The following is a 24,358-nucleotide window of genomic DNA, read 5'->3' as shown; positions in this document are numbered from 1 at the left end:
ATAGACAGGAATAGAGAAATGATATGATGATGAAGACGATGACCCTTGTTTGATTGTATTTTTCTTAATTTGATTTTTAATATCCTAATAAAAAAGTCCGTGCAAACATTTTTTCTAAAATTTCGTTAATCAATAGAATTACGTCATAGTTGCCCTGAAAGAATAAGAATCATATAGCAAGGATTTGGTAAGTCATGTAAAATGCTAATTTCTAATCCCAAATCACAATCCCTTGTCCATTTCCTCATTGGCTGAATGTGATAGCATATTGCAGTTACAAGAGGACAATACTAAATCTCCGAGACATCTCTGTGATGTACCATGTTTCACAATGAAGTTAGTAAGATGGTCCCTTTTGTTTTTATGGATCAATCCAAAACCGCCATAAATATGGGACCCCAAATCCCCCTCATATATTACATGGTAACTTAAATTTTGTTACTTCCAAAATGTCACATCTTTTTCCAATTTGGTAGTAAGTTGCACATCCTTCCTCAAGGAATATAATAAAGAGTACGAAAACAAGGAACATGAAAAAACGACGTTGGTACTTAGTGTAGTACACCAACGGAAGAGAAATCCTACAAAGATCTTGATATGAGACTTAGATTCTTCAAATGAACTCCGATTTATCTTTCTTTTTTTTTACTGTCCGTGGTTTCCCTTGGGGTAATATCTAATTAATAACAGGCTCAGACTTGCCTGTGGTCCATTTATAGCCACGCTTGTCTCTACATGGCAACTGTTTTCATCACCAAGGCTGCAAGTCTGTAACAATTCAGAAGCAGAGAACACCATGATCATCATTACAAGGCTCATACATGGTACATACAAAGTCCATACAGCTATGGCCAACTGCAGGACGATGGCACCTACTATTTTCATCCCCCCTGACAATTGTCCATAAATTCCAGTACCAATTTTCTCAAATGGCGAGACCACCCTTGATTGAAACGTCTAGGGACTCATTGATATTCTCTTTCCAAAATTTGATTCAAAACAAAAAAGATAAAAAAAGTAGCCTATTTCTAAAATAGGGTTGTGGGGGTGTGTCACCACGAGGGGTCCTTTGCACTCTAGACTAGAGCCTCTAAGAAAATTGAGCCAGGATACTTTGAGTTTGCCTCTCCACCCGGCTGTTTTCCATCTGTTTTTGGGGCCCACAACTGACACACTGTCAGCCAAAGATGGTGCGCAACATGTGGAGCGGCACACTCAAAGTGTGCCATGTGATGGCACCTGAACCTGGCTCTAGAAATTTATACTTCTTGCACTTTAAAGCCTAAACATAGGCACCTTCACGTGACCAGTAAGGAACCCCACATTTTGTAAAAGTTAAGAAAAAGTGACGGATTTTCTTACTTCATGGACTGGGAGACAACAGGGCTCAGCCCTGCCTCGCCCCGGTTGGACAGGGGATGAAGGTTAAAACCTATCCCCATGCCGGGATGGACTTACTCTTTTTCCCGCCCCGCCCCATCCCCAATCCCACCCCACCTCGCCCCCGTTTGAACCGGGGATGGAGGCGGGGGAGCAGGTTATAATCCATTCCAGTGTGAGGATGAAGGTTCGGATTTTGAAACGGGGCGGGGGACGGAGACTTTGTCCCCCGCCCCGGTCCACTGCCATCCCTAGACAAGCACCATCCCCATGCGCCATGTTCTATTTTTCCTTTTTCTTCTTTACTTCCCTTAAAAAAAGAAAAAAAAGAAAAAAAAAGAAAAACTGTTAAGGTGGGAGCATGTCATTCTTGATGTGACAAAGGGGTACATGAGTAAAAAGTAGGAGTTGCCTAAGCGGGAAAAAGAAAGGAATTGCTGCAGGGATTGCAATGGGAAAAAAGGATCTGAAAATGGACGGATAGATGTGTAATTAGGCAATGTGAGGGGGTGTACGATGGTCGACACGTAGCTTGTTGTATTCATGATGAACAGTACTTGGTGGTAGAAAAGAGAGGGTGAGTGGAGCTATCGAATTGATTGGGATAGGAAAAGGAAAATGAAAAAAAGAAGCCAAGGATGAAACATCAACAATTAGAATAAACTAATGACATGTGTTTGCATTTAGAAAGAAGAAAAGGAGGCGTCTGCAAGGAACAGATGGGTGGGAAAGTAAGCAAACAAAATGGTGATGCCACGAAATGGACAACTGAACTTGAGTCGAGAGGAGACTGTGTGTAGACAATCTTAATTTAGAGGACGTGTTAGCCATGTTCCCTATTTTAGGAGAGAGAATTATCAGAGGCATTATATAGTCCCTACTATTTCCACTATTTACAGTTACAAAAAAAAAGAAAAAGGTTTTAGGAATTTACCTTTAAATCTTCACCATCAAAAAGCTTTTTTCTTTTTGCTTTAAATTTGAGTAGAAGGAAGAGGAAGTCAGAGAAGAGGAGAAAGGTTGGTCTTTGGTTTTCTGCAAAATGGGGAGAGGGAGAGTGGAGTTGAAGAGGATAGAGAACAAGATAAACCGTCAGGTGACCTTCTCAAAGAGAAGGAACGGTCTGCTGAAGAAGGCATACGAGCTCTCTGTGTTGTGTGATGCTGAGGTTGCACTCATCATCTTCTCAAGCCGTGGGAAGCTTTATGAATTCGGGAGTGCTGGGTGAGTTTTCCATTTTGCTTTCTTGTTTTTTTTTTCTTTTGTGGTTGAGGGAATCTTTGGCTTCCCTCTCGTTTGATCTTTTTGGTTTTCTCCACTAGTGTATTCTGAGAGAGAGATATGAGTTTAATCTTTTCTTGTTTTGAAAGGAAACTGCATCTCATCTCTGTTCATAATGTGAACCAAGATGATGCAAGATACGTTGACAAGAACAGAAAACAAAAAAAAAAAACAGAAACTAGTAGAGAGAGGGAGAGAGAGAGAGAGAGAGAGAGAGAGAGAGAGAGAGAGAGTTTAATCAATAGAGAAAAAAAAACTGAATCAATGAACGAAGTGATGAGGGTAATAAGAATCTTAATGCAAAGGAAAAACAGAAACCAAAAGAATAACGAGAGAGAGAGAGAGAGAGTTTTTTTTTTTTTTTTAGGGAAAAGGCAAATTTCTTCTGTATTGATCGTATAGTTCAACCTGTTCACATGTTACAATTATATTTACAAAGCATTAGGGAAAGCGCACAAAACCCCCTAACACAGATAAAACCTTGCTCAAAACCGACTCTTTGGTTGCGCTGGTGGCAACCTGAAACTTTCAGCATGCCGTTGTTACCCTGTAGAGGGCGCCAGCCCAGATTTATCCACTTCCCTGAGCTTTCTGCTGATTCTGTATCGGACCAGCTGCATGTTGGGGGCTGCTCCTTCGAACACAACTTCATTACGGTGTTGTGTCTTATTCTTTTGTAACCACTAGTTGGTAACAAGGGTCTTGATGCATTACACCAACAAAAAAAAACTCTTGAAACCAAAAGATCGAATATGTTTCTTTCAGAAAAAAAAAAACGGATCGAATATGTGGTGCATGTTTATGGTTTCAGTCTAGGAAGTGACGCACCGGACGAGGTGCAGAAGGGACTGAGAGGTTTATTTCTGAAGCCAGTTGCTGGCCAATGGGAACTCGACACGATAACGTACCCCTTCCTTTATGCTTTTGTGCATGACTTCTCCTTCAGAACTCCTCTCCTCGACTATTGGTGCAATGAATAAAACTGACCTAAGGCAGGTTATCCGATATTATACTTGGATTAGGGTTTTAACGTTTATTCCCCACAAAAGGAAAAAAATTATTGCAAAAGAAATTTTTTCCATCTAATCTATCCAGATATGCATAGAATGACTAATGATCTCCATTGTCATCATCTTATGCATTTGTCACTTGATATCATCCTCAAAATTAATTTTTCCTGTATATATGGATAATTTTTACGTATATGGGAAGATTTCATAAAAAAACTAGAATAAGAGAAGTCAAGAGAGGCAGCCTTGTTCTTGATGCGTTTTGTGAAGGCACTATATCCTCAAAACAGTATATAGTTTCCTTTTTCTTTTTTTCTCTTTTTGTGGTCGGGGTTTCTTGTAAGAAATCCAGAATATTTATCAAGAAACTAAAAAAGAAGCTTGTGTGAATGTATTGTTTGTTTTTTTGTCTTTTTGAAAACCATCATATATGAGCTAGATTTTGCTTTTCCAGTATTAATGGAGGACACAATTTCTGTTTGTATTACTTCTTCTATTACTTCTATTTCAACCGCCTAAACTACTGATCTCATGTTCGTGTTCTCTATGAAGCAACAAAGGATTTTTTTTTTTAAACAAAGAGTATTTTTTCAGTATGATGTGAACAGCTCGATATTTATTTGTCAAACCATGCATTTTTTTTCTTTTTCTATACTAGCTAGGCAATCATTTTTTAACCTTCTCTTTGAGCGTGTCCTCAGTTACTGACACATGTGATAGGGCTATCCTTAATGCATGGACAACAGATTTACTTATGGATTTTGCAGAAGTGTATCCTATTCAAGGCAGGGATCTTAAAGAACTCAAGTCACTAAGAACTTCTTGCGGTCGATTCTTGGCAATAGCTTCATATTTCTTCTTCTGTTCCATTCTCGTTCTTGTTTTCCACCGAGCTGTATGGCATAATCTTTTTTTTTTCCTGCTTTTCTGGAAAATTAAAAATTCTGGGGATATGCTACAAATTAATATTCTTTATTATCGAATTCCAGGCTTTCAGTAACTGGTAAGACTATTTTTTCTTCAAAAATTAACTGGTAAGACAATAATTTTGATTCTTCTTGCTCTTTTTTTTTGTCTGTTAGGCTATGATCAGCTTACTCCACTTATTTGAAAAAAAAGGAAGAAAGTGAATTGATATTTTATTTAACGCAGTAACAGAGAATTAATTTGAGAAAATCTCTAACTCAACAATGAGCAGCAACACAGACTTGACTGCTCTTGTATATATATATATATATATATATATATATATATATATATATATATATATATATATATATATATATATATATATATATAGAGAGAGAGAGAGAGAGAGAGAGAACTGAACATATTAGGCTCCATTTTCTTGTTCTGCCACATAGTTTAAAGTGTTTTATGATAGATCTGAACCGTTAGATGTATTTAGCATGCCCAATTTAATGAGAATCAAAGCTTGGATCATATTTTTTTCAAAACAAAATTTATTTTTATGAGCCTGAAAAATTGATGACTTCACAGCCATTGATTTTGGATCACCGGAAAAACCTGCATAGAGGTCAGATTCTGGTGATCCAAAATCCAGTTTTTACTAAACAAAATCTATAGATCAAATCTATGGTATTAGATATGAGAAAAAATACAAAAAAATTATGATTTCGAGAAAGTGGGCAGAAGCAGCATTATATATATAGGGTAAATATTGGCTGTTAAGAAGATAGAAATCACTTTTCTCTTTAAAAAATTCTACAAATGTGATCTACATGGTTTGTTTAGTAGAAAACTTGTTTTGAATCATGTAATTATGATAACTAATTAGGTTTTAAAAGAATACCAAAAATCAAGCGTCCACAATATCTCAAAATTTCATAACTCAAAAGATCACATCTTTACATCAGAAAATCACAATCTAAGGCTTGGTCTTTAGCAAACAAACCATGTTGAACATATCTATGTGGTTACATGGAGTCGATACAACTTATACCTATTATGTCTAGATCATTAGTTTCTTACCTTCATTAGTAGCAAATATTTTCTTTTTATATATATATATATATATAGGTTGCACCTACAACTATGTGGAAATTGGGTGTATGTTCCCGTAGATGTATTCAACATCGCATGTTAGGAATCATACATTTTCTTTTATATTTATACAGAGAAACCACCACAAGATCAGAAACCTAGCCGCGCTGGCTTTGCAGTACCTACGGTCGCTGTCCTGACAGTGTAAAACTTCATGGGCTTGCCTCCTAGGGAGTTGCCATGTTTAGGCTTGTGCAAGAGATGGTGTCCATAGGATTTGAACCTAGACCACCTGCCTAGCGGCCTAGGTCCCATCCTACTACACCAAACTGTTAGTGCAAACAGGTGACAAAAAGGATTTAAAGAAATAGAAAGCTCAAGCCTAGAGGCACGTTCTTAAGATCGCTATCTTTAGAACTTCAATCGCCCCACTCCGAGAATTTTGAAGATGCGAAAAAGGGGTTTGTTGCGACTGAGTTCCTAGGATACAACTAGGCTTGAACCTTGGAGAGTCACTGCTTCGCAAGAACATATGACCTCTCCCCACACTTGAACTCTGCAAGCCAAATCAGGAAGAAAGAAAGGAGAAAACTGGTGAGTCAAAAATTTGTATCTCAAAATATGAGAAAACGAAGAGATTTATAGACTTCTAGTAAGGCTAAAATGTTTTGCGATAAATGAGATTAAATGTCATAAATCTAGCGATTTGAAAAGGTCCTGAACAGTCACCCACATTTAACTGTAGATTAAAGGCCTTCAAAATCGTCGAACAACCACAATGCACCATAAACTCAATATAAATACAATTAAAACCTTTCAAATTGTCAGACATCTCAAAACCGAAAAGACAAAATGGACATTTGTGCCTCATATGCACCTTGCACCGCTGCCAGAGTGCGAAGTGCGAAGTGCAAAGTGCGCCATCAAAACGCCACATTGTGCCTCAAGCGCCCTCGCGCACGCACAAACGGCATGTTCGTTGCTGTCCGCAAGGCACCTAAAGACTCAAGGCTTACCAAAGTAAAGAATAGATAGCAAACCCTCTATTTAAACCACTTGAAAAACTTTTCTCTCTTAGATATGGGACTAAACATTTTCAAAGCACTTTTGGTGGGAAACAAAACTTAAAAAGATTTTATATTTTAAAACTTTTCTAACACAAACCCCTTTGGGGCGGTTAGGGATCATACCTTGGATTGTATTTTTAAATGTAAAAACATGATCTTTTGAGTCAAAATTTTGGTACATTTTGTGAGCCATTGATTTTGGAAGCTTTTGAAAAGCCTGCATGTAAAAAAACAGTAAAAAATGCTCTAACTAATCAACTTCCTGGTCTTAATAGCTTAATTCTTTGCTTTCTATCTAATTTATGAATCATCTAGCTAGGTTTGCCTGACTCAATCTTTGCATCCAATTGAGAAGGAAAAAAAGTGGGGAAAGAAATAAACGATAGATAGCATCATGCACCCATTCCCAACATGACTTACTTGAATTAGCACAAAATATTCTAGACAAGCAATTAAATATACTGCTGTCCCCATTTGCTAGAAACTAATGATGTAATCCTCTTTATAAAATAGAAAACAGAAATCATCCAAGAAGTTGCAACTTTCGTTATGGTCATGTTAGGATGAGGTCCAATCTCAAAGGCAAACTGCTGACACGAGACTACCTCATTTCTCAGTCAGGCCACATGAAACATTGAGGACTTAGCCATGTGACATGAGGATGACGATATGTTGGCTTAACATCACCGTTAATGGTTTCCTAACGATGAGACATAATCAACCTGCATCAATTGCAGTATCTCCTTTTTTTTAGAGAACGAAATTCCATTGAAGTAGGAAGAATTGGTACAGAGTGTGGGTCAATCGTAGTGTCTCCATCTCAAAAGTTATCCTTCCAGATTAGGATGGCTGTAGACCAACACATATAAAACATAAGAAATTAAGTGGAATTAATTATTTGCATTAAAATCGTGAAAGAGAAGCACCATATTGTTACTTTTCTCAAATAAAAGGAAATTCAGATAGGAAGGATAAAAAATTTGTGCATTAGAACTAGTGTACTCATAAACCCCCACAATTTCTTGTATTAGTGCATAAGAAAAGAGACCCCACTAGGACAAAATGCATGATGAATATAGTGCATGGCATAATCTTTAAGCATTTGCTACTCTTTTAACTAAAAATGAGAGTGCACAATCATTTACATCCGTCTACAAGTAGATCTTTAAATTGCTAAAGTCAAATTCTTCATGGCTAAGCAACAATGGATGGCCGAATCGGACTTGCTCTCTGTTCTTCTTATCATGTAGTTGCTAGGGTGATACCTTGTGACTTATGTTTTCTGTTTTTCAATTGTCCCTTGTTCCTCTTTGGATAATATAGAGATTCTGTTTTTTTTCAAAAAAAATAAGAAAAACACTATTCACTGAACTTTCATTGTTCTTTGTACCTTTTACTGTATATTGATGAAAATGATTGTTCTTCAAGAAAAGTAAATAAAAAGTTCCTTTTTGTCATTTTTAACCTTCATGATTCAAGTAAGTGTGTACTTATGCTTTCTGGAGACAAAGGTATAATGATGCAACTTTCATCTTTTTGTTCTTTTACAATTGTCACAGTATGAGCAAAACGCTTGAAAGGTACCAAAGGTGCAACTACAATCCATTGGACAATAGTACTGCTGCTCGAGAAACACAAGTATGTTTATCCAACTCTCACTTGTAGATTGTCCCATATCTTCCAGTGACACATGTATATAAGAATGCTTGTTTATTTATTATACAATGCTTTTCTACTGCCATTTTTGTCATTGAATCTATATTAAACCAATGATTAGAATATGCCATTTCAAATTTCTTCATTGCCGCTATGCATGCTACGATCAGGGCGGTTGTGTGGGGTCTGACCAGAGGGCCTCCTCGTGGTTGGATTCGGTAGCGTATCCCTCACTTAGTCTACTAAGAATATAGTGTTTTGAGTTCACAAGAGGAAGACGAGACTGTGTTGGGTGGGCAATGGGCTGCCTGCGAACCGGCCCACCCCACCACGGGACGGGCTTGAGCCTATAAGTTATGTCCAAGTCTGCTCGAACCGTGCTTTTGGCCTGGCTCGGCCCGTGTGTGTGTGTGTATATATATATATATATATATATATATATATATATATATATAGATAGATAGAGAGAGAGAGAGAGAGAGAGAGAGAGACCTGACCCAGCCCAATTAAGCCCATGAGCCTAATGGGCGCCCCATGTGGGGTGGGGGGGGGGGGGGGGGGGGGGCATGCGGAAATTTAGAGACTTCATTTATCATTGGGAGCTTGTAGATTTACCGATGTTGGGCAGTTCCTATACCTGGTCTAACAAGAGAACATCCCCATGCATGAGGCTACTTGCACAGGATCCTCGAATCAAAAAATCTGCTTAAGGAATTCCATGATATGTGGGGAGGTTCACATCCCATTTCTGTATCAGATCATTCCATCATTAGGGTGTTATGGGGCGAAGGGTGGAGAGCTGGGAACATATCATTTAAAGTGGATGCGAGTTAAGAGTGTCACAATAAGATGATCGAACGGTGACACGTACATCAACAGGGGAGATGGGCAACATTGAAGTTTCTTCATAAGTTGGATTTCATTGATCTTTGCATTAAATGGAGTAGGACGCAAGGGGCAGCCAAATTCTCCCAAATTAAATGGAGGACCTAATAAATGACATTTTTGAATGGAGATATAGGAGGAGATTCGATAGAGGCAAACAGCTAGGGTACAATGGTTCAAAGAGGGTAACTCAAATAGCCCATTTCTTTCATATGTATGCCTATGCTCGGAGAAGGTTTAGCTTCATTTCGGCAATCACTGTGAAAGGAAGACGGTTTAAGGGACAAAGCTACGACATTGCACGGGTCGATACGCACAGTGCCTAATATCCATCATTTATGGCTAGGACTGCTGGGGTATCTAATCCTATTCGCTCTTCTAGCTTTTGTCTCTCAGTGTCAGTGTTGGCCCAGCAGAGTGCTTTCATCGTTGGTGTTCTTTTCGATCTCTATGCATTTCACCGCTTCACCAAAAAATCTCTCTTGCCCTACCACACTCCAGCTTGGTAGTTTTCACCGCTTGTGTAGGGTTGAGCCTTGGGATTTGACGACAGACTTGAAAAGCCACCTACAGACGCTTTACGTCCAATCATTCTAGATAACGCTTGCATCCTCTGTCTTACGCAGCTACTGGCACAGAGTTAGTCGATGTTTATTTCTCAAAAATTGTTATTGCTTCTTCTCTGAGAAAAGAAGTTCACGACCCGTAGGCCTTCTACCTCCACGTGGCATTGCTCCGTCAGGCTTTCGCCCATTACGAAAAATTCTCCACTGCTGCCTCCCATAAGAGTCTAGGCCATGTCTAAGTACTAGTGTGGTTGATCATCCTCTCATACTAGCTACTAATCATCGCCTTGGTAAGCTATTGTGTCACCAACTAGCTAGTCAGACGTGCACCCCTCCTCGGGAGATCCCTTCTTTTGCTCCTCAACCTACGGGGTATTAGCAGAAGTTTTCAGTTGTTGTCCCCCTCTAAAGGATAAGTTCTTACGCGTTACTCACTCATCTGCCACTAGAAACACCACTTTCTGTCTGACTTGCATGTGTTAAGCATGCTACCAGCGTTTATCCTGAGCTAGGATCAAACTCTCTATATAATTCATATTTGCATTACTTATAGCTTCCTTCTTTGTGAACAGAGCTGATTTTGAATTGTTTTTCATCCCAAGGCATAACTTGTATCCATGTGCTTTCTATTAGCATGGAGTTCACTCCCAACAATATAGCTATCCCTACCCTCTCACCTTAATCCTATGAGCCTCTTATCTCATTCGATCATGGTGAGGGAGCAAGTCAAAATAAAAAAGTAGACATTGGGTTTAGGGATAATCAGGCTCAAACTGATGACTTCCACCATGTCAAGGTGACACTATCGCAGAGTTATATCCCTTTTTTGCCCCTATCGAGAAATAGAACTGGCTAATCCTAAGTCAAAGGATCAAGAAACTCAATGCCACTATTCCACTATTCCTGAACAACCCAGAGCACGACCTTCTTTTTGCACTATTACGGATACAAAAATAATGGGAAAATCATATTCCATTGTCAATTGATCCTATTGAAAGACTACAGATTCGAGCCATAGCACATGGTTTCATAAAATCCGTATGATTTTTCTTATCTAAATTGTCCACACTAACAATCCATCCTTCTCTCTCAAAGGGAGACTTTAGTAAATAACCAAATATAATACTTGATCTAAGGGTCAAGTTGGTAATTCTTCTTATATCTCCTCCGCTAGGCGCTCAGATATCATATACACCTCCAAAATAAAGAGCCTTGAACACTATAGAAAAGTACCTAGACCGAACAAGATTAAGTGAATACTCAAAATTGTGGTCGTTTTATTTATATCTTTTCATGCATAACCAAAAAATGTAAAGGATTCTTCAAGAGTAGTATCCATCATTTACGGATCAATACGCGCAACACAATTTTGGGTATTCACTTAATCTTGTTAGGTGTAGGTGCTTTTCTTTATGGATAGATTTTTTGGGGGCTGCTAAATGCCTTTCTGCACATGGGATTGCTTCAAACAATTGGACACCGACTGGAGTGAATTAATGTGTGAGCCTTTTACTATAAAAGAAATCAAAAACATGGTTTGGGTCGTGACATCAGGTAAGGCTCCCTACGTTGATGGGTTCACCCATTGAATTTTTTCGTTGTTCTTGGGGCCAGGATGGCATCCTATAGATTTTTCTTGACTTTTCACTCTAATTGTAAAATCCAAAAAAAGTTGGGTAAGACAATCATGATTCTTACTCCTAAAGGGGAACTGGTGAGAGAGATTAATCAATTTCAACCCATTTCCTTGTTACCATGAGTATACAAAATCATATCTGAAACATTGGTGAAAAGACCGAAAAAGGTAATTTGGTGTGTGATTTCAGACAAACAATTAGCGTTTATACTAGGAAGGAAGAGTCATGAATGTTGTGTTTTTGCACGTGAAATCATTCACTCTATCCACACCTTAATGACAAGGGCTTTTGTTCTTAAAGTCTCTTGAAAAGGCCTTTGACTCTGTTTATTGAGACTTCTTACTTTTCTCTTTGAAAAAGATGATTTTTGTGGATAAATAAATTTGATGGATACAAGCGTTCTTAAATTATACATCTATTATTGTTTTTGTCAATGGGATAAAGGGGGCTTCCTCAAGCCTTCTAGAGAGTTGAGGTAGAGCTACCCTATATCACCCCTCTTCTTTAATCTAGTCATGGAAGGGCTTAGTTGCATTCTCGATTAGGCGTCTAGTGGGGGCATTGTGAGGGGGTTATGTATGCTTGGGATCCAACCAATCACACATCTACTTTTTGCATATGGCATGTTAATCTTTGGAGAGGCTGATATTGCTAACATGCAGGTGGTTTGGCTTGTCTTACAATTCTTTATAGTGGTCTCAAGCTTGTGAATTAATGAGGCCAAGTGTATTACTAAAAAAAAGTTAATGATAAATTCATAATTTTTATGTAAGATTATGTAATTTTTGCCAACATGCAGGAGTGACCCAAACCCGTCGATTTTGGGTTAGATGCATGTTGTAAAGAACCAAACCCCATATCCGGTTTAAACCGTAGATGGAGTGATTCAAAGTCTAGAGGACTGATCCATACAGGATTCAGATCAATCGAGAATCCAAAAAACATGGTTAATCAAAGCAGGTTGGATACATATGCAAGATTTGGATCTCGATCCAAATGATCTGAGCCCCAAAGGGCATTTATGAAAAGTAAGAGAGAAGGAAAAAATGAGAAAAGATTTAGTTTTTTTAAGAAAATACAAAGAAGCGAAGGGGTAAAAGGGTTATTTTTTAGGGGAAATACCCCATACCCCATGGAGAGATGCCATATGGCTGCCCCTTCCTCTCTCCCTTACCTCTTTTTCTCTCTCTCCTCTCTTTCCATAAACCAACCCCCCTTTTTCATGATGTGTTCTCCCTCTCTCTCTCCTCGCACTGATTCTCTCTCTCTCTCTTATCTCTCACTCTCTCTCCTTGTTTTTATTCTCACAAAACCCCTCCTTGTCTCTCTCATCTTCTCCCTCACCATACACTCCCCCTCTTCCTTTCACAAACTCCATTAGTGGCCCATCACACGTCGTTGGAACCATCACCCTCCAGCCACCTGTTCATCACTAGATGTTGCCACTGGGGAGCCCCTGTTATCAGCCACATCCCCCTACTGCCACTGTCCTCCTCCCCCCCCCCCCCCCCCACCCCTCTCTTTTTTGTTTGTCGAATCACCAACTTAGGTCGCCATTACCACTGTCACCTTTGCCTCTCTCCCTATCTTGTCTCTTTTCCCCTGTCGCCTCTATCTCTCCCACCGGGTCTCCCTTTCTCCTCAGTTGTGTCGTGAAGGGGAATGGGAGGAAGAAAGGGAAATGAAAAGAAGAAGAGAAAGAGAAGAAAGGAAGAGGAAGAAGAAAAAGAGAAAAAAAGAAGAAGAGGAGGAATGAAAAAGAAAGAAGAGGAAAAGAGAAAAAAGAAGGTGGAACCTGTACAACCCACCCCTTTTCCTCTCGTCTCATTCTCTCTCTAGGTTTGGGTGCACCACCACCAGGCTGCATGGACCCCATTGACATTGGGTAGTAGACCCATCACTATTGTATTGGTGTTGCCATCACAGCCATGTTGCCACTATCTCATGACCCATGCACACTACCTCGAGACTTGTGCATGTTGCCTCGAGAATCACACTATTGTCACCCTATGCATGCATTGCCTCGTGGTCTGCACAGTCACCCTCTCTGTAGTGTGCCCCCTCGACTTGTTGATCCACCACTAGAATATGTGTGTATTTGAAAAGTTTGAGAAATCCCCGGGGTATGATTCTCCTATGCTTACTATTTTCTAATTATGCAAGGGGTGCATAAATAGTTATATGTTGATGCTTTTAGAACCTAAAAATTATCTTTTTTGGGTTCGTATATTTGTTAGAATATTTTATTAAACTAATTGGAGTTAAAGATTGGTGAACGTGAAATTATAATTGTAAAACTGGGTTGATCTAGAATGTTTTGAATGTTTCATATCAGGTATTGACCTAAATATTTGTTTCATATACTGAAACTATGATTTATGTTTTAAATCTTGCAAGTATGGCAAATATGATTTATGCACGAGGTGAGTGATTGAATAGCATGAATTTGATGGGTATTGACCCAAGTGTTTGTTTGTGTGTTGCAATTTATGTCATTCAAGTTTAACTATTCATGTATGTCGAATATGATGTGATGCATGAAGTGCATAGATGAATGACATAAATTTGTGGGTGTTGACCCAACTTATCGATTATTTGTTAAGTGTCTATTATTTATAATTTAATTTATAATCCTGGCATATGTAATGCATGATTAAATAACATGAAATTTATAGGTATTGACCCAAGTGCAACTGTTATGATATTGCCTAGCATGTATATTTATTGTGTGAAATGATACGCATTGAGAAATTGTTATAAAAAAATAGAAAAGTTACACTACGCATCACTTTGAAAGATGGGGTGACATTGGTTTGTGTTATTAAGGTCGAACAATTGGGCCAAATATGAATCTGTGTCTGCACCAACTCCATGAAAATTGCAGTCCCGTCGGATGTGGACTATGGCAGTCCTATCGGGTTAAATATGAATCATTCCCCTACCATGATGGTTTAAGGGGACTTTGTACTCTGATACACGTGGCAGAGTTTGAGATACAACTGTATGCCAATAGTAGTGTGCCTATGACATGATGATGTATTTTAGACTCTGGTCCTAGTCTATTATTCTGTTGGAGATTAAAATATAACAAATATAATTTATGTAAATGAACACAAAATTTAAGGTTCGGTGTTTACAAGCATAGCATAAAATGCAAAAGAAAGTTAATGGTAACAATTATTTTCTATTGCAAGAGGGGTTATCTACCTATCATTTACCTGGGTCTTCACTTCATGTGGGGGGTTTCATAGGACTGATGAACTGAAATTTAGTGACTGCACTGAAATTTAGGTGGCCTGGGAGTGAAGAATCTTAGAACATAAGCCTTTCTCATCAAATGGTTGTGGCTAATCTGCACCCAACACACTGTGGGTAGAGCTCCTAACGGTGAAATATGCAATTAACGGTGGCCATGGTCTTGGGACACAAACTCAAAGTGGAGATCAGATTCGAGCTTATGGAAAGGAATTATTTCAAACCTGGAGACTTTCTTACAGGAAGTGAAAATCAAGGTTTGTAATGTCTGGCTTACCCGGTTTTGGAAGGATCATTGGAGGGGTGAGGAGCTGAATATGATTTCCCACCCTTCATTGTATGTTGTAGCTAGTGGGCAGAACAGGATAGTTTTCTTGTCTTTTTGCAGTGGCTCTTGGAATATTACATTGAGGAGGCAACCTACAGAAGTTGTGTTTCATGAATGGAATATCCTGCATGAGTTGTCTAGAACACTCAATGCAAGTTCGGATTGGCTACTTTGGAAATTCACGTCCAATGGTGAAATTTCTGCTAGAAGTTATTCTATGTTATCGTCTTCTTCGGCTCCATGGCTGCCTTGAAAATCTCTTTGCGGTGGTGGTCTTCCCCCAAGAGCATCATTCATGGCATAACTCATCTTGCTACACAAGATCATAACTGACGAAAACTTAAGGAAGAACGGTTGGCACCTTGCAATCAGGTGTGATCTATGTGCAATAGAGGAGGAATCTACTTTTCATATCTTTTGGGAATGTAGTGTGTTTAGAGAAGGGATGCTTCAGTTATGGGGCGATAGAATGAATGATTGGATTAGCCTCTCTAACCTCTGGGAGGTTATTATAGTTGGGAATTTTAATAGGATGGGGTCCAAATAGCTCTTTGTATGGAGGTGCTCTATTCGCATCACCTTGGGGCATATTTGGCTGGAAAGAAACTTGCGTCGGTTTAGGGTTTAGTATAAACCCATCTTGGTTCCGGTTGCTCTCATTAAAGGTGAGTTAAAGCTCAAGCTTCATTTCAAATGGCTAGATGTTAATTTAGCATGGGTTTGATGAAGGATGATTGGCGGTTGTAGCTTAGGCCTCTTCCATGGTTAAGGGCGAGATTATGTTATCCTTATTTTCTTTCAAAAGAAAAAAAAAATCTCAATAAACAGCTTAAATTGATGCTAAAAATTCTCTTTTTGTCCCCTAATTTTTTTTTTCTTTTTGTGTTATATATAGGAAATAGAAACCTACAAAATGGGCACAATACTAAATGAAACATGCTAATGGATTTTTGGTGTTTTTTTCAAAATTCTAACCTCATAGATGTGTTCAGAGTGATTGATTTATTAGAAATCGATACTTGGATCATGGATTTTGGATGAAAAAATGGTATTTGGAGGCTCAAAAATTTATGAAAATTGTAAGCCATTGATTTTTGAAACCTTATAGAAACTTATTCATGCATCAGAATCAAATGCTCCAAGACATGATTCCTAGAAAAACAAACATATAGATCACATTTGTGCAGTCAAATTTAAAAAAAAACACTGAAAATCCAATAGCATGTTTCATTTACTACAGTGCACATTTTGTAGGTTTTAATTTCTTTATATATATATATATATATATATATATATATGTCTGCGTGCATATGCACTTTATTCAAGCATAGGCACAAAGATGTCTAGTTAATACTGATAACCAAATGTATTTAGTAGTTCACATATTATTCATCAAGAAAATCAATTCATTTTTAAAGCCTATTTCTGAAACTCGCAAAGGCTATAGCAAATGACAGGCTGAGGGCCACTATATCTTGGTTAACAATGTAGATCATACAGTGTGCTTTTTCTTTTCCTTTTATATTAGTTGTGTATTTGTAACGTTCAGTGAACATGCTGTAGATGGTGAATTGTGCTAAGTTTGTCATTTACCGATTAATAAAGGTGGACTAGTCATTATGATGCTTGATATCGTCATGATATCTTAAATTGTAGCAGTTTTAACAATATGCAAGTCAATGAAACAGTGAAAATCATAGAGAAAATGTTTGCAAAATGAGCTCTGTAGTTAATAATGCAAATTACCTTGTCTATGTAAATGCCTTAAACGATATTTTTCCTCCTCTTCCTCTTTTTTCATGCTTATAACCATATGTAAGATTTTTAACCCAACCAGCTTTTTTATTCCATCTAGTCCTTAAGTGTAACTTTTGTCTGAAGTGCATGAACTAATGCATATTTTCTGTCTTCCTTGACTCTCTAATGTCTATAGCTTGGAATATGCTCTCTATAGCCTCTAAGACTGCATCTAGACTATGCAAAAACTGTTCTTGTGGAAATTTTCTGTCAATGCAAGCAAACAAGTTCCCACGCAGCCCATATGCTATCTAGTTCGTAGAATTTTGATGGGTTCCAAGATAGGTGTCAATTGCATTTCCATTGAACTGTGGATTGAATTATACTTCTTGGATGTTCCAGCTTATCTTTCGACAAAAATTTGTTTTTGTTAGACACACGAAAACAGTGTAAGTTGATTAACTGTGATCCTTTAAAAATTAACATGATCATGATCTCTAAATTTCTACTTGTAAGTTCTTAGAGTGTGCACTTGAATAATGCATCAATGTTGTAAAAATCATATCAAAAGGTTCTAAGATATGAGTGTATCCCATTGTATCACGAGATATGTTAACAAAAGATTTAAAGTTGTAAAAATTAAATACCAAGAAAATTTAAAAAGTGGAAATATCAAAACACTGTACATATAGATGTTTAGAACATCAAATGTACCTAGATATCGACTATAAACTGCTAAATAATAGTAATTAATAGAAGACAACTAACAAAACAATAGATATATAAAAGCAAACAACCAAAGAACTCAACATGAAATATACATGAATAAATATGTAAAGAAACATAATTATAAATTACTAAACCAAAAATATACACAATTATAGTCATATCATAGTTTATGATTGCATGAAACATATTAGGGATAGAGCCAATAGATTATTTTCAAAATTTTGAATGTAAATTTTTTATTTTTCATTTTTAGTTCTCCTTATTGCTTCTTCAGAAGTTCAAAAACTTGATTCAATTTATGAAGTTAACAATGAGTCTTTATCGAACATTTCATCTTTAATTAGTACTCAAGATGGGTTGTGGCAGTAATTGTGCCGTCCTTCCATCCATTTATCCTAAGTCATTATCAATCCCAAGACAAACATTGGCTGAAATATTAAAAGAGCTACGATTGTTCATGAAGTCCACAAAAATGACACTTTAGTAGTCTCTTTCCTTGCGCTCCCTCTACAAATTGGGATAAAATTGAACAAAAAATATTTCGATTCAAGATATCATGAGGAAGTGGTATTTCTTTAGGATCCAGCGCAGCATTCAGAAATTGGCTAATCATTGAAGAGAGATGTACTTTGATGCCCTGCCCAAGAAAGTGATCCAAGTCCTAATAACCCTGCTAAGTGATTCAACATGGATTCTACGTATTGGAGCCAAGGAAAATTTGGAACAGCTTTGTGATAATGGAAATAAACAAAAAAAAAACATTAAAGCTGCAAAGGCCAATTCTCCAATTGCAGCAATATATAAATATATATTTATATTTATTTTTTCACCTATACCCATCCAGTGGAGACCATACTTTTTCATATTTTTTAAGTCCAGTTCACAATATTACCATGCCAAATCCTTTCCTCCCTCCATCGATAGATTCAACTCAAAGCCCCAAAAACAATAAATAATTTATATGAGCATGTGAAAAATTAAACTAATAAACTATCTAGTTCCATGAAAAAAGATGAAAAATAAAAAAGAGAAAATTTTATCAGAAAAAACCCTTTAAAATAGTCTAGATCGGGGCCTCTTATGCATCATGAATGGATATATTGCCCGTATTCATATGGATCTAACTTTTTTTTTTAAGTTAAGGGATCCAAGAGTCTGTTTAAAGATATAATCTTACATAATGGCATCTCTCTAGAGTTGAATAGTTCTTGTGGTGAGGCTCATTATAAAAGTGCTGATGGCATCATGATTGGAAGCCATAATGGTGGCCGTTGATCACCACAATGGACGTTGGGGATGTTAGAGCATTCCCCCTCTGATTTCTCAGATCATCTGACCATCTGCCCCTAACACTTGTAAGAATGTTAGTAGTAGTGTGAAGTGATTCACTGTTGTTGCTAAAGGCCCCTGTTAAGTGTTTCGTGATCTTTTGCTAGTGCTTACATATTGATATATTGCTGTACTTGAGAGCTCCCTTTGAGGTTTCTTGAAATAATGATCTTAAAATAATAACTTTATAAATTTTACATAATTGACACGTCTTTTTCGATGTTAGGTTCAATAGAACTTTTTCGCCATACGTCTATTTTCTTGAAATAATTGAGAATATTCCATTTCAAGCATCAATAAACATTCATTTTCCTTATTTAGCATGGCTGAAATATCATCTTCCTTCTGGTTCCTCATTTGTTGTTTTTGAAGGTTTCATGTAGAGGTGGTTAATGGGCTGGTTCGACCCGTTAACCAGACCGGAACTGGCTCGTTGGAACCCGGACTGGCACGGCCCAAGAGCTACAATAACGGTCCGGGCTCAACCCGTGAACCATGTAGTGGGACGTGCCCGTTTCGCCCCCCCCCCTCTCCCGGCCCAAAAACCCGTTACTGACCTAGACATGTTTAACCTGTGAACCGGACCGGACCAACCCATAAACCTGTCTAACAACCCATCCAGTGAACCGTATCGGTTATAAAATGGTTAGTTTCGGTTTTTTTCAAAAAAAAACCTCCCAACAGCTATAAACGGCTAATTTGAGGGGTTATTTTAGTTATAATATTTATAGTTTTAGATTTTTTTCTTTCTAATTTTAATTTGTAATCTACTTGTAATTTTTTTTCTCATAGTGAAATTCGGACTTTGGTCCCGTGCTTTTTTCTCTTTGGGGTTTTTCATGTAAAATCATGGTGTCCATTTTTTATTTTTTCAATTTTTCTGAATTTTGTCAATTCTGCCGGTTCGGTTCATCCCATGAACCGGCCCGCCTAAGCCCTGCCCAACCGGGCCGGTGCAGTTTGGCCTTCTTACAAACGGTTCGATTCAATGAACCGGCCCGTCTCAACTGATCAAGTTCATGAACCGGCCTGTTAATGGGCCTGAGGGCCAAGTGCCGGGCCCGTTCAGGCCAGTCTGCCACCTCTAGTTTCATGGTACTAAATGCTTCCAATTTATTGCAACCATCTTAATCTAATTTCCACATCAACTTTGACAACAGAACTGGTACCAAGAAGTAGTGAAGCTGAAGGCAAGATACGAAGCTTTACAGCGTTCACAGAGGTATATGATAAGAGGTAGCGCAGGTATTATTATCGTTGTTGTGCATTCTTGCAATAGTTAAATATTCATGACACTTTTGCAGGCATCTACTGGGAGAGGACCTTGGGCCATTGAGTGTCAAGGAACTGCAACAACTGGAGAGGCAGCTTGAAACTTCACTATCTCAGGCCAGGCAAAGAAAGGTAGTTGTTGTTTCAATTGTGTCATTGTATGTGTTTCCAATTTATTCTTTCCCTTTATATTCACTAAGAATTCTCGCAGCATATTTTATTTAGATAATGTATTTTAAATTTTTTTTTTTTGGACGAAAGGAAATTCAGTTTTATTTATTCACTATCATATCAATCTTACAAAGTTCAGGACAGATTAAGGAACCCCGGGCCATCAATGGATGATGAGATAACACCCCCGGTCCATGAGGGTGGCCTGTTGTTCCTGCTAATGCTGCAAGGTCTCACGCTACACTGGTTTAGCCTGTTAATGCGGAGTTGGATCAGCTTCTTGTTAGTGGTTGCACCTTAGAATATAACCTCGTTTATGTGTGCCCAGACATGCTTTCACATGGTAACTACCCAACACTTCCAGTCAGTCATTCTTTCCCGCACCCTCGTGTGGGCTGCAAATGTGTATAGGCACAGTTATGTCCCAAAAAACACTGTCCATTCACACTCAACAAAGATGAGGTGTGTGTTAGGAAAACCACGAGCAAGAGACAACCAAAAGGAAACAAAGAACAAGAACGATCAAACAAAACACAAGAAGAACACAGATTTACATGAAAAAACCTCTCCTCAAATCCGAGAGAGAGTAAAAAACCACGGCTGCCCAGAGAGAAATATTGTTACTCTTAACTGACAGTTACAAGCTGGGGAAAGAAAAGCGAGAATATAAACAAGGCAAGGGCGACAACCCTAACCCTAACCAAATCGGGTCGGATCCACTGAAAACTGGGTCCCAAACATAAGTCCCAAAAAAAATTCTTCGGGGGGGGGGCGGGGGGGGGGAGGGGGCGCTGCCCCCCTATAACCCCCCGCCAGGGGTGGACCCCCGCCCGCTCGGGACCCGCGCCGAGGGGAACCCCCGGACCCCCCTTCCTGCAAGGGCAAAAACAGTGAATTAGGCTCCACAACTCATCAGTGTGTAGTAGTCTCAATAGCATGCTGTCATAGTCGGCACCTGCTAGCCAAAGTGAATGCTTCATCTCTAGAGGTTGGAGTCAATTGTTGTTCTTAATTTCATGCATCACCACCCATCCTAAGAGCGCCAATCTTGGAGGCAAGTCACCCCTTAAAGGGTGCCGATCTTGGAAGCAAGTCCGCCACCACCCCCCTTCCAAATATATTTTTAATACAATCCACATAAATATAAGAAAAACACGCGAGATTGAATTTTCTCTTAAATTAAAAAAAAAAAGACACTATAACAAGGTTTAAGAGCATTCATTTTGTTACCAATGCAGACACAGATAATGATGGAACAAATGGATGAGCTAAGGAAAAAGGTATGCATTTGAATCCTGATATGATAGAGTTAAAAAAGTTTGCTTTAATCTGCAGTGGTTGCCCATGTGGACAGCGGAGTCCTGTGTCAAGCTCAAGGCCCAGGATCAAATCCCGCCAGCACATGGGAGCTGCCATTGCTTTATCACTGTTTGGGCACGTAAGGCTGGGTGGTCAAGCACGCTCTAGAAGAATGCCTTCTTCACTAGTGAAGCTTTGTTCTCGTGGATATATACTAAATTTTTTTGACTGACTTGGAAGTCTTGTGTAACTTAATCGGCTAGGAACGCCAACTTGGAGATGTTAACAAGCAGCTAAAAAGCCAGGTTTGTTGAATAATCCCATTAGTTTGCAATATGTTGTATTTTAATTAGTTGGCTGTTCTCTCATCGAAGTCAAGTGATCAGTCTCAAAAAAGTTTGGTTTTTGTCCTGTATTTCAGCTAGAATCAGAAGGACAAGTTTTCAGGGGCATCCAGGGATCTTCTTTATGGGAATCTTGTGTAGTGGTTGGAAACAACTCGTTCAACGTGAATGCCAACCAAATTGACTGCCAACCAACCTTGCAAATTGGGTCAATCTTTTTCTCCTTATGCTTTAGTTTAATTTGTGTTCACAGAATAAGTAAAAGTAGGCACGATTGGCAAACTCGGCTAACCATACCGTGGCTCGGTCAAGTTGTCCTAGTTCAGACTTTCCATGTCGAAAAACAGGGTTGACTCAATAATGGTATAGATTCGGTCGAGTTTCATGGTTGACTCGATCGAGTTGGTAGAGTTTCATGGTCTCTCTCTCTCTCTCTCTCTCTCTCTCTCTCTCTCTCTCTCTCTCTCTCTCTCTCTCTCTCTCTTTAATTCTTAAGGCATTGATAGTTAATAATCTTATTATTGCATGTTTTAAATCATTATGAGTGCAATAAGTCAGTTATGATTTCTTGATTATCATGAATCTATGATGTTAGATGATGAATTTAGCTATATATAAGTGATACTTAGTGCACGTCACCTTGTGTTGGAACATTGCAAGTTGGAACCCCAAATGTTAGAGAGTTGGGTTCAGCTGCAATATGATTGCACAAAAATTATGCATTAAGCATCCTATCGCCCTCCATCAGGTCTTGGGCCCCACACCTGACAGGCCCTGTCCTCAAGATGGAAGGTGATCAGGTGCTTAATGCACAAATATTTGTGCAATCATATTGCACCTGATCTTTTCACCAAATGATATGGTTGTATAACTGGCAGGGGTTTGCCTAACCCCATCTTTCTCTGTGAAAAAAAAAAGTGATACTTGGCAAAAATTTGTTCTTTTATGTTTATGATTTATTAAGATTATTTAAATTTTACTTTTTTACTATTTAACAAATTAAATAAAATCTATGGCCCACGCGAACCACCGAGTTAACTCACCGAGCCACATGCATATCCGAGACTGAATTAAGCCATCCATGAAAACTACTAATCTTATGATTAAAAGGCCCATCGTCTCAATGGCCCTCACCATTGTTGGCCAGCTAAGTTGTTGGAACATTCACTCTTGAACTAGATGTTCCATTATGGAGAATTTTGCTTTATAATCTTGGCCTTAATTTGTGGTTCAGCCATTGATAAGAAATCTGACACAATGCATTTACTTGTTCAAACAGGTACCACCAATTTGTTCCTCCTGAGAATGCAAGCATGGCTAGGAATGTGGCTACCGAGAATAACTTCATTCAGGGTTGGGTCCTTTAATCCATATATACAAATGAAAGGCTTAGGGTTGAATATGTAAAGCTATATATATATATATAATGCATAACTTTTCTCTAAGGGTTCTAGGTATAGATTACTGGTGGATTGTTAACCATGGTAACCACTATAATAAAGAAAGATGCTGCCTCTTTTGTAAATTGATTGAGCTTTCATGGTGACTAGAAGCAATCACTATCCCCTCATTTCCATCTCTTTGTCAACTTGTGGATATGCAGATGTGCATTAGAATTTGTGGAGTTATTATGTTTTTCATATTCTTAGTAGCTATTCAAGAGGAGAGCGGATCAGGTAAAATCGTGTTTTATAATGTTATTGTAAAACAACACGAAACAGGCCAGTTTGATTGGACCCATATATGAATTGTTTTTTTTTTTCACAATGGTGAGAAACCGATTGCCTTCATTTATCGTGTGCGAGCAAACAAACGTGAGAAAATGGGGCAGTGGGATTTGAAATCACACGTGCTGTTATTTTTTACTTTCTCACGTGATTCTGAATCACATGAGATGCAAGCAAACCTGCCCAACGTGATTCATATCTTGTTTGGTATGCAAAAAGCCAGTGGGTAGAATCCAATGTCATGACTTTCCCCAGTTTTCTGATGTATCCAAACAACCCTTCCACAGTTGTTTATGCGATCTTGCGTATGCATCTTGCGTGATCTTCCACTTCCTCCTGCTGATGCTACCTATCCTTTGTCGCAATCTGGGCAAGCGGCTCCGGCGTGAGCCCATTTTATCTGTCTAATGTTCTTTTCTCTTGTGCTTTCTTTATTTGTTTTGGCTTTTGTTCTTGTTCAGTTCATGGTTCAACATTTTGTTGATCTTCATGAGTGGTAATGTTGAATTACTTTCGTCTCTCTCTCTCTCTCTCTCTCTCTCTCTCTCTCTCTCTCTCTATATATATATATATATATATATATATATATATATATATATATATATATGTGGTAATGATAGGGTGCTCCCAAAGTAACTAATCCCACCTAACAGAAGCTTTAGACTTTTAAATTTATTAATT

The 24,358-nt window shown here is 38.3% G+C and overlaps 1 protein-coding gene across 1 annotated transcript; it reads left to right on the top strand.

The window, feature by feature from the left end:
* Window positions 1-2,422: 2,422 nt before the first annotated feature.
* Window positions 2,423-23,317, top strand: LOC149817709 (agamous-like MADS-box protein MADS3). The gene is made up of 8 exons (XM_089984721.1): window positions 2,423-2,604; window positions 8,302-8,380; window positions 20,025-20,086; window positions 20,169-20,268; window positions 21,546-21,587; window positions 21,870-21,911; window positions 22,028-22,158; window positions 23,230-23,317. Exons 1-8 carry the CDS (start codon window positions 2,423-2,425, stop codon window positions 23,315-23,317), a joined length of 726 nt encoding a protein of 241 aa, XP_089840847.1.
* The last annotated feature ends 1,041 nt before the right edge of the window (window positions 23,318-24,358 follow it).

This window comes from Nuphar pumila, chromosome 13, assembly GCF_984573655.1.
Source record: "Nuphar pumila chromosome 13, dmNupPumi1.hap1.1, whole genome shotgun sequence".
NCBI lineage: Eukaryota > Viridiplantae > Streptophyta > Magnoliopsida > Nymphaeales > Nymphaeaceae > Nuphar > Nuphar pumila.
The sequence above is the reverse complement of the archived record's forward strand: the minus strand, read 5'-3'. Positions and strand labels throughout refer to the sequence as shown.

Excerpts from the sequence above, each read along its gene's own strand:
- LOC149817709 (XM_089984721.1), top strand. The coding sequence starts at position 2,423 with ATGGGGAGAGGGAGAGTGGAGTTGAAGAGGATAGAGAACAAGATAAAC. Across the intron at positions 8,381-20,024 it reads CTGCTGCTCGAGAAACACAA|AACTGGTACCAAGAAGTAGT; the intron begins GTATGTTTATCC and ends CTTTGACAACAG. Across the intron at positions 20,269-21,545 it reads CTCAGGCCAGGCAAAGAAAG|ACACAGATAATGATGGAACA; the intron begins GTAGTTGTTGTT and ends TTACCAATGCAG.